The sequence below is a fragment of the Parambassis ranga genome, chromosome 13, assembly GCF_900634625.1.
Source record: "Parambassis ranga chromosome 13, fParRan2.1, whole genome shotgun sequence".
Lineage (NCBI taxonomy): Eukaryota > Metazoa > Chordata > Actinopteri > Ambassidae > Parambassis > Parambassis ranga.
Window position 1 is genome coordinate 13,154,366 of NC_041033.1, and position 10,783 is coordinate 13,165,148.

Consider the following 10,783-nt stretch of genomic DNA (forward strand, 5'->3'; position numbering starts at 1 on the left):
CACAGTGAGATTATTGTGGCTCCTTTGGCCTTATCACAGGTTCATCTCAGCCTCTTTCTCTTCTGTCTCTCCTCTGAGTTGACAGATAACATCAGACATCATTCCGATTCCTCAGTGGGTGTCTCAGTAACATTCATGATGAAAGGCACATTTTCTTTGTGATATGTGCACAAAAAAACTGCACCACTGCTTGGCTTACATCATTATATTGAATGTAGGAAACACATAATCAAAATGATGTATTCTTACCTGTAAAATGTTTGCATTTTATCTGTAGTCTTTTCACAGCCATTTTTTTAGAATAAAAATAAGGCCCATTAGAAACCCATCAATCATGATGGCGTCATGGTACCCTGCTGTCTATACTGTATATAATAAAGGTATATAGATCAGAACAAAGACACATTATGGCCGTCATGCTTTGAATCAAACCACTACACAGAAGTGATATAATTAATCTGTTCAGCAGCCTCTTCAGTCCTTTCCAGTGCAGGTTGTGTTGGTGTGAAAAGTCTCTTTTTTCTGTCTGAATCACTGGAGTAGTTAAAAGGCTGCTTTGCATCACTTCACTATTGTGTCACATGTAGCCTAGTGATCCTTTAAACTTAACAGAAAGGGGGTGGATAGAGGCAAACATGAACCACACACACCCAGAGATGGAATATCACAGAAAAGATCATGGCCCTTTATGGCTGGGCTCCAGATCAATAAATTAGTCTGTGAGCTTACCATGCATGGATGCATGTATACAGCTGTTTACAGTAAATTCACTGTGCTTCCTGCACACGTTATTTAACCAGTGCTCACTATGGAAAGTAGAAATAATGCAAGTACTCATGTGTAACAAACAAGAGGGAGCTTCTCATAGCGACATTATATAACACATGGAAATGTTATGTATTTTTCTCTCTGTTTATCTTAACAGCGCATGATTTATTAAAACAGATTTGCATCATGTTTACACTGCAAATAATAGCAGCCTGTGCTTTGTGTCTGCCAGCAGCGGAATAAATAAACCAGGCTTGCATGATGTGTTGGTTAGGCCTACCCTAATGACAATAATATGGTCATGCACATTGTAGCGTAGGAGGGAGTGACTCACGCATGCGTATCAAACCGTCGTCTTCTGGCAGTGCTAAGTGACTGCTGAAAAACAAAGGCAGTGAGCCGCGGCTGGGAAATGTCATCAGTCATCCTTAATGGAGGCAACAGACTTCAAAACAATCAATAGTGTGATTCTTTAAAGGGCTGAAATAAGAGAAGCGCTCTCCTGCTTGGTTTTTCTCGCTTTTCCTTTTCCTCCTCTTTGTGTCAGCAGGACTTCAGCTCTCGCAACAGTAAGTGAGGAGAAATCGGCTTTTGTGAATCCACAGGTTCCTCCTCTTCGCTTTCTTTCACGCTCATGTTTCTAGATGGATCCGGACTGAATGACAGCAGCTGTGGGCGAAGCAAACTGCCATAGTAGCTGTCTTTATATCAGGGACTTGTTTATTTCGTTCTGTGGAAGGGAATGATGAAGTTAGTTCCCTATGTAGCTGCTGGATTGCGAACGAAGGGTCGCTGGAAGACTTAAAACGAGCTGAACCTCAGAGTGTTTTTACCGAGGAGAGGCGCTGTCCGTGGTCCTGAAGTTATCTCAACAACTCTGATATCTGACCCCAGAGTCCTGAGTGAAAGAGGAGGCAGAAGTTAAAGAGACACTTTCCCTTGCAGCTGAATATGGTAACTCAATACAGAGTCCATCTGCAAACTTTGGTTCTTTTGATTTTTGTTGGTAAGTATACTATGACAATCCAACAATGCTTGTAGTACATGATATTCCACCAGATTTACTGTGCATTGATGGGTGATCGCAGGCCTTGGATTTAGTTTGTGACCCATCCAGCTGGCTGTGAACTCAAAACCTACTTTCAGAGCAGTCCCGCTGTCGCCTGCAGAGTGTTGTCAGTATTTCAGCCAAATGAATAGACCCATTGAACAGAGGACAGCAGGGTCAAGTTTATCCACATTTGCTTTCTCCCTCTTTCTGTCCCCTTCATGCATCTGCTCTGTTTCTATGTGTTTGTTTGAGCCCTCAGTTAAAAAGAAAGGAAAAAAAAGACTGAGATAAAATCAATGTTGTCACTGTCCGCCCAGGGGGCTTGGGTTATATAAGAGCACTGGGCCACAAACACGGCCACATGCTGATAAAAACAAGAACTCTGCCGTTGTGTTCATAATTCACTGAATTATTTTCCCTTGCTGCATTTGTGTTGCAGGTTTTTTTTGTCGCCCACAAGCTCGCCCACAATACTTTACTGTCTTCCTCCTACACCACCCACAGTTTCCTTTATCTGTCCATTTATCCCTCCCTCTGCCAGCTAATACTAATGGACAGAGGCCATCATTAGTGCTTGCTGGTGTGGACGACTATTGTGGCTCAAGTCTCTCCAGTGCTCACAGAGCTGTATAATTGAATTTATGTCTTTTTAACGCTTACTGAGTTTTGTGCCAGCCTCAAACATTGGATTCATTGTAAACGCAGAGCACCAGCGCTGCTGACCTCAACAAGAAAGACCAGGTCATGAGTTTATTATTGTACCTGCAGCGTACGCAGCTGTATTCCAACACTTATTGAACAAAACTGAAAATTGTGTCACTGACCCTGGCAGCTATACAGGAAACATTGGATTTGTATGATGAATTATAGCTGCATTGTTGAGCACTTAGAAATGCTCTCTGCCAAGTTATTGGCTGAGTGAAAACAACCTCAACTAAATATATCTGAATATATATTTACTTGCTTATCTACTTGCTTTCAAGATATTTGATCAATTCTCTAAAAGTTCTTCTCTTCTATTAGAGGAACTCACTAGGATAGTGGTGGAACTTACTGGGGAAATCTGTGAAAAAAGATGGCACTGTTGGTGAAAGGGAAGCCCTGTATCCCAGGTGGAGGAGGTCAAATAAATTCTGGTGGCAGGTGCACTTGTTTAGGATGGTCCCTCACTTTAAAGGGTTGCCACTCAGGCAGTAAGACCTAGTGAGATAATAAGAACCTCATCCCACTCTAGTTGCCTTTGTTTTATCACTTGATGATTCACCTGATTCAAAACTGCTTTAACTGCCGAGCTAAATCTGTCTGACATTTCCATGCTCCTGTAGTCCACCTGAGCAGGCCAGTATGTGTCGACGTCCCGTCGGACACCCAAGCTGTCCTGGGCAAACCCAAGAAGCTGACCTGCATCTCCTGTATGAAGAGGGAGGAGGTCAAAGCAAAGACACGTGTGGATTGGTACTATATGCCAAAAAAGGAAGAAGACGTTACACCTGTCAGAACTCATGTAGGTTGTTAATGCCTTATGATGTGGTGTTGTGATCACACTTCTTTATTACATCCCCTGCAGTATTACAATTTACTTTTCTCTCTCCACAGATATACAAATATGAGAATTCCAATCCTTCAGAAGTGAGCGGACGGTTTAGTGGTCGTCTGACGTGGAATGGAAGCCAGGACTTGCAAGATGTCTCCATTGTAATCCTAAATGTCACCTTTAATGACAGTGGTGTTTATGAGTGCCAGATTCTTCGTGAGTTTGAGTTTGGCTTCTTCACTCCCTCACTCTTCATCACCAAGAACATCTCACTGAATGTGAATGAGAAAGGTATGGCAAAATGTGACTTATATATATCCACGTTAATCTGTCCTGTTCTGTGAAAGGCTGGCTTTTCTCTCTCAGTACAGTGAAATAGACACACAGAAATCTCCAGGGTTATGCAGTTCTTTTTCTCCTGCATGCTTTACAATATCAGCAGAACCTATTTATGTTAACGAGAACTGACGTCGACTCAATCAAAAGAGTGTGCTCTGCAAATACAGGGCAGTAGAACTGATGAGTATTGCACATTTAAACACTGAGGAAAACATCCAGTCTGTGTGCTGTGTTGATTTCTCTGTACCAAGTGTTCTCTCTGGCCCTCGTTTGATGTTGCATAAAGTGTTTATCAGTCCGTGATAAGTGGTTTTTGAATTATTATGCATTTCCAACCCCTTGTCTGCACTTAGTGATGCATTGGTGTGAAGGCAGTCTGCCACTGACAGCGCCACTTACTTTTCCCTACTCCCCCGTTTGTTGTGATTGTACTGGTTTAAGAGGAATAATTGTGTGTTTTGTTTTGTCTGCCTTTATTTGTCCATGGAAGCTTTCTTCTGTTGTCAGTGAAGGGGTTAATTCAAACCAGCTACTTTGCTATCTAATATAAGGGGTAATGTATTCTGCTTCCTGAATGCTAGCTTGCTGAATGTGTCATCTCCCACCTTGATCGAATATACAACATGTATATTTGGAATTACTTAATTCTTTCACATTTTGTTTAACTTCACATTTTTCATGCTTGCACATGGTGTGTAATGGATTATCAGAGGGATCTAGAGATAGGTTTGTGCACAGAAAAAAAGAAGAGTGCAGATTGGATGTGATTATTACAACTTTTTTTTAAATGCATACATATTTAAAAGCCTCTTCATATTTCATACGAGAGTGGTATCAAATTTCACAAAGCCTTCAGCCAGTGCACTGTACATTACAGCTGGGTATCGGCTTACAGTAATGATGTCAATAGTGGCAGAATGGATTAGTTTGTGGCCAACATATCTGTGCTTCCCCATCTCAGGGATTATATTACACTAATAGCCTCTATTTGCAGGGACTGCAGAATCAAATCAGAAAAAGCTGTCAACTGTCTGGTCAGCAGGCTTTCTGGATTTTGGTACACACTCCCTGGAACAGTGGTTCACAGTGGCTCAAAAGTGAAATGAAGGATAGTAAAAAGTTGAGTTCATAGTTTTTTGTTTTTTTTTTAACAAAACAATTAACAGATGCCCCAGTGTGCTACTGTGATCTTTCTTCCTGTTCATGAATGATAGTTAACAAAGCCATAATACGTTGAAATGTCACTTTCCTCTCTCCTTCAATGAAAACAACAGTAAGTGTGGAGTTTCTAAGGTGACTGTAAAATGAATATTCCCTATTTGAGACAGGACCTGTCACCATGCCTTTAAAATGAAATATCAGACAATAAGTAGGCACTTATGGCGCGACTGTCTCGCTCATAAGCATAAGGGAACATCATCAGTTGTTACGTGTTGTATTCCTGCATGATAAAATCAGGCATAATTGTTTTTAATGGCACTTTGGGTGAGAGGAGATGTACTCTGCAGCAATTCATTGTTTATTTAAACCATTGATCGATAAACCATACCAAGTTGTTTATGTGCCTAAACATCAGCAAAGAAGATGTAGAAGTGTATAAAATAAAAGAAAGAAAAGAAAAACAGTGACCAGACAAATAACGGATTTTGTGTTAATGCCACCCTCCCCTCTTTGAGAGAGTAGTTTATCTTTGTTGTTAATTTCCACACCCAAATGACCACATATGTCATTTAGAAGGCATTGAATATCTTCCAGTTCTGTTGTTTGATGACATGTTCTGTACTATTATTGAATGTTACTCACTTAATCGAACTGATTTGACTACTAAAGCTGTATTAAACAGTTATATTTCATTTTGAATGCAAGGACTGGGGATGTTATCCCTCACTGCTTACTGTACATTGGGATGCTTAATAGCTTTTTAATGGCTAACATGAAGAGGGGGAATGATTGCACTGTAACAGGATCCAAATGGGCATATCATTATTGTTTTCTAACAAAGAATATTAACATAAAATGAATGGATTGTAATATCAATATACATAAAACCAGAACGTGAGGTCATTTTGTTGAATATAAAATGTGTGCGATGCTCTGAGAACCACTGTGACACTGTGCACTTCCATCTGAGTTCACACTTAAAGGTACTCTGTGGAGTTTTTCTACAAGTGGGTTTTAGTGGTGGAAGAATATATATGAACACAAACATGGCTCGGTTTAAAATGCTCATGAGGAAGCAGTTCAAGGATACACACAGTGCATTTTGGCAGGAAACAATGAATATAAACATAACCTACATAAATCTCCACAGGGCACCTTTAACCTCCTTATAGACTCTATTATCATAACACCACAGGTATGATCATATTATTCTGTATGCAACAACAGTTTTTGCATCATTTCTATGTATACAAACAGAGACGACTTTGCTTACTGTTATGCTGCATATTAATGATGTCTGCACATGCTGAGTTCTGCCTGAAGTGAAAGTTTAAAATGTAGAAATATTGCCTTTCCTATCATGAGTGACAGTTGATTGCAGCTGTGTTGAATAAGCTAAGCATACGTTCCTAAAACTGCAAATAAAGTCTCCCCTGCTCTTTTTTTCACACACACACACACACAATTCAGAGGAAGGATGCATGCTGAATAATTCATGTCCCTTGGTGCTGTTTGTGCTCCACAGCCACTGACGACGCCACGGCAATCTACTCTGAGATCATGATGTATGTGTTGCTGGTGTTCTTGACCTTCTGGCTGTTGGTAGAAATGGTCTACTGCTACAGGAAGATCTCCAAGTCTGATGAGCAGATGCAGGACACGGCGTGAGTCTCACACACACACACACACACACACACACACACGCCAGATACACTGTGTGTTCAGAACCTGTTGTGGCATGTCAAGATATGTATGTGTGGTAACTTTCTTTATTTAAAGACATAAAACACTGGAGTTTTCAATCAAACAAGCAATTAAAAGTTTAAAGAACTTATCAGCAAAAGTATTTTACAAGGTATCAGGAAGAGTACAAGGCAGAGCGAGTGGGAAACAGTCAAACAGACAGGGGTGTAATTGAGTCTACACTGCATCCTTTTGTATCTCTCCTGCAACAGTAATCTGTCTTTTTACTCACCCTGCCACACAGGCCTGAATAATACTAAGCACATTTTTCCACAAACAACCCTTTTTTACATCAGTGGTGAATTTCAGCTCAATCAGAAGCTGACTTTTTGCGTCACCTTGTCAGTACTGTCAAAGACCCGAGCGCACCTGTACAGTCAGCTTCCAGCGGATTTTCATGGTGTTGACTAAGCCAGCCGATTCACATTGACAGCTTTTATAGCATCGCGCAGAGAGCAATCTCTGATAATATGCAGATGTATAATGTGCTGATCCAAATATTGTTATTTTGCAAACAATTTATGTGGATTCAAAAACCTAATTTCCTCAGTGACACACATACACACACAAGTCCACATGCTGCACAATGTGTCACTCACATTCAGAGGGGAGCTTGAAACAACTCAAGTGTACAGTGTTTCTGTCTTTATTAGAATATCTTTAATATTTAATTTTGTTGTCTATATGTCATAGAATGTATATATATATTGTATAATAGACATTTATTGAAAGTGCTCTTAGTGCAGCACACCTGGAGCATGCAAATCCCACATGTGCATGTTTCCATCTTGAACCCCTGGAACATGGACACGATGACTGTCAAACTGACGATCACTGACATCCTTCAGCATGCAGAAGCTTAAATCTGCATTCTATGATGGCAGCCATCACCGCTGTGGGCTTGTGGATTCTGGCATTGTTCTGGTTGAGAAGCTCTCCTCTAAATCTTCTTGATTCTCTTAACAAAATTAGCATAGTCTCTGTGATAATGTGATCCTTTCTAGTCCACCAGGAGCGCTCCCTTTGGTTGGAACTCCACTGCTACACACTGATGGGGAAATTTCTTGAGATCTTCCTTGACAGATTGTTTTTTGATTACTCACTGATCACTTCAGACTAATTTCAAGAACCATGTAAGCTGACACATTGATCATTTGGAGTTTGTTGTGGATAAAGGAACCTGGGAAGTATCCAGCTCTGACAATACACTGCTGTGTTTCTCAGACTCTTTACTAACATGTCTGAATTTTCACTCAGAATTAAACTGCATAATGAATGCAGTACAACTCCTACTTTAGGCCATGAACATAGGGTCATATATACAGTGTATAGTGATTAGGGAGTGATTTTGGACCCAGCCAAGGAGAGCAAGACTTTCAAAATAAAACAGGAAATAACTAAGGTCAAGGTAAACAAAAAAAGTACAAATACACAACCAAGGAATAAAAAGAAAACAAACCCTACTTTACACAGAATCATGACAATTAGGCTGCTGCCTTCTATTATTTTTATTTAGGTATATTATTTAGGTAATTACAGTCTCTCTTTCCAATCAGGATTTAGTTTACTGACCCATGTACCGATCAGGAATATGGAGTGAAGTGAAGCACCAAGTGATCGAATGTGTTTAACACTGGAAGCAGGTTTCTGCAGCTGAAAGAGTTAATGGGTTGTGGCCACCTCATAGCTATTATTGACCTGTATGACATCAAAAAAGCTGCACCCAATCACAGAGAGCCACGGTGGGTGTAGAGAATACAAGTGGAGGTTACACACTGTGGTGCATTAGCGGTTTATCATATATGACTTTAGGGAACGATGCACGCAGCAGTGAGAACTGATCATCTGCTACACAAGCCTGTGTTTGAAAATCGCTGACAGTCACAAAACTTAGATGAATTCTGCTTCGTCTACACAGTGTCTGTTCAGCTCTACTGACTTGGGAGTATATTAAGTTCTTTTTGTGTTTTTTTAACGAGCTGGGAGTTTGCCATTAAATACTTAAAAAAAGCCGTCAAGTCTGATGTGCAGCTTGCACACTCTCTCCCCCCTGTTCCAATTCACTGTCTTTCACACCCCTGTGGGGGTGTTCATTTATGGATTACAGTCAAATATTGAGTAACTGTAACACAGTAGTGAACCAGCACTAGACCTAAACCAGGTCTTAGACACTCCTCTGTCTTTCTACCAATCTGCCTGCAGGACAAACTACCTAGCCATTCCCTCTGAGCAGAAAGACAATCCAGCCGCTCCTGTTACCGAATAAAAGCAGCTGGCAATGACACGGTATTTTTTTTTTTTTTTTACATGTGATTCTTTTTAACCTGATCCTGATAATTGAAATCCTCCACCTGTCTTCTTCGGTTCATTGTTTGTACCTTTACCTGTATTTGTAAGTATTTGTGCAGCTTTGTAGTGGAGTCCTGTTGCTTCAGCATCCCTATGTCTGCTCATTCCTGCCATATCTGGATAATCACAAATCTTCCATTTCTAATCGCTCTCCATTCTATCACTTCCCAGGCTGATCCATAAATGATAGCTTATACTGAGTATATAGTGATTAGGTTTCATATTATATGTATGGTGTAAATATGTAAAAATGAAGCTAATCTAACATGACTTTTTCATGTTTCTGATACAGTACTGCTCCTATGATCATCATACCAGCTGTTTATGTCATTTTATTATGTTGTGGATCAGATTTTCTGATGTATAAAGAAATCTCTGCTCTCCTTAGGTATTGACAAATCACAATGGGACGACAGGGTCATGCATCAGAATCAGGCATGGACTCCACCACCACCTCTGTGCCACTATAAAGGAATCATTACTCCTAGACAGCTATGGGAGTCCTGCCAACCAACCTCCCCTGCGTATCGACTGTGTCTTGTGAATAGCCAGTCAAATATGTCCAAGTGCTCATTTTTTCCTTCCTCCATTTTTTTCCTTTCTGTTTTCGAAAAAATAAAAAATATCAGTGTCCTGCACTTAATATCAGATAAATACCAGCCAAGCTTCATGTGGACCTGCCAGTGTGTAGAACACCTTAGTGGTTAGCAGTGCCTCTGTGATTTGATTCTGATCCATGAAGAGAAACTGTCCTCTTGTGAAGGCTGTTAGTTTTTGTATACTTTTATAGACCGTCCTGAGACTTTGAGTCATGTTTCATTTATATCGGCTGAGACTCTTTTTAAAGCAGTTGGATTGCTGAGCTTTTATACTGTATGGATGCGTATTTATCCCTGTTCTTTTTTCTCCTTGTATCCATCTATTAAACCAAAATATACAGATGATATTCAAGTCACACTCTTAGTCGGTCTGAGTTCATCTAGAGGTCTTTCATATTATATTCCTTGTATAAATCTTTAATCCATGTTCAGCACTGATGTCAAAGTACTTTCGGTAGGTTACTGCATTCAATCAATTTACTCTTTGGGCTTTGACTGTTGCTGATGTTCTACAGTAACACTGCTATTGAGACTAAATGTGTGCCTATTTCTATAGTACAACGCTGTGAATCAATCACACCATGCTGTCCTGTGTCTGATACAGATATACAGTAATCTCTCATGTGTGAGTGAGCTGCCTTTGAACTATTAAACACAATGCATTCCACCTTCTTTGTTGAACTCCCTCTGTTGTTTACTGGAAACTTCTACCAGCACAACTTTAGTGTAATTGCTCAGATGACTTTGAGACTGCACAATAAGAGGAAATGCAGTATTGACTCCCAGCAGCTTCTGTCTTATGTTCTGCTTATTATCTGTGACTGTGGTGGTGTTGACAGAGTATGCTTTAAGTACCTCCAGTGTTTCCATCTCTCATTAATGCTGCAGAAATAACAGCCAACAAAACGACTTTTGATTAGTTTCTGCTTAAAGGAAAACTGAGTGTTTTAATTGTCAGTCTTCACAGAGCATAGAAGAAATGTTATTCAGCCGGAGCAGAGCTGGTGCCGTGGAAGATGTGGAGAAGGCAGAAAAAGGCAAAGGTACAGGCGCAAAGATGGAGACAAAGACTGGCAGTTAGAGAGGGATGTGATGTACATTGCTCTTTTAGCTAGCCGTGACCCGCAGCAGTGACAGATATAGCAGCAGCTGTTGTTATAGCAACCCAGGCATGCCTGTAGCAAGGCAGATTCCATAGCAAAATATACAGTATTAGTTGAAACACATTCATTTATGAAT

At 40.3% G+C, this 10,783-nt stretch overlaps 1 protein-coding gene across 2 annotated transcripts; it reads left to right on the forward strand.

The window, feature by feature from the left end:
* The first annotated feature begins 1,153 nt into the window (after nucleotides 1-1,153).
* Nucleotides 1,154-10,211, forward strand: scn3b (sodium channel, voltage-gated, type III, beta). 2 transcript variants are annotated; one of them, XM_028420665.1, is made up of 6 exons: nucleotides 1,154-1,774; nucleotides 3,145-3,323; nucleotides 3,416-3,644; nucleotides 6,379-6,517; nucleotides 8,799-8,882; nucleotides 9,334-10,211. In XM_028420665.1, exons 1-5 carry the CDS (start codon nucleotides 1,720-1,722, stop codon nucleotides 8,860-8,862), a joined length of 666 nt encoding a protein of 221 aa, XP_028276466.1. In that variant the 5' UTR covers nucleotides 1,154-1,719; the 3' UTR covers nucleotides 8,863-8,882; nucleotides 9,334-10,211. The 2 variants fall into 2 exon arrangements, with proteins under 2 accessions (XP_028276466.1, XP_028276467.1); XM_028420666.1 differs by lacking the exon at nucleotides 8,799-8,882.
* The last annotated feature ends 572 nt before the right edge of the window (nucleotides 10,212-10,783 follow it).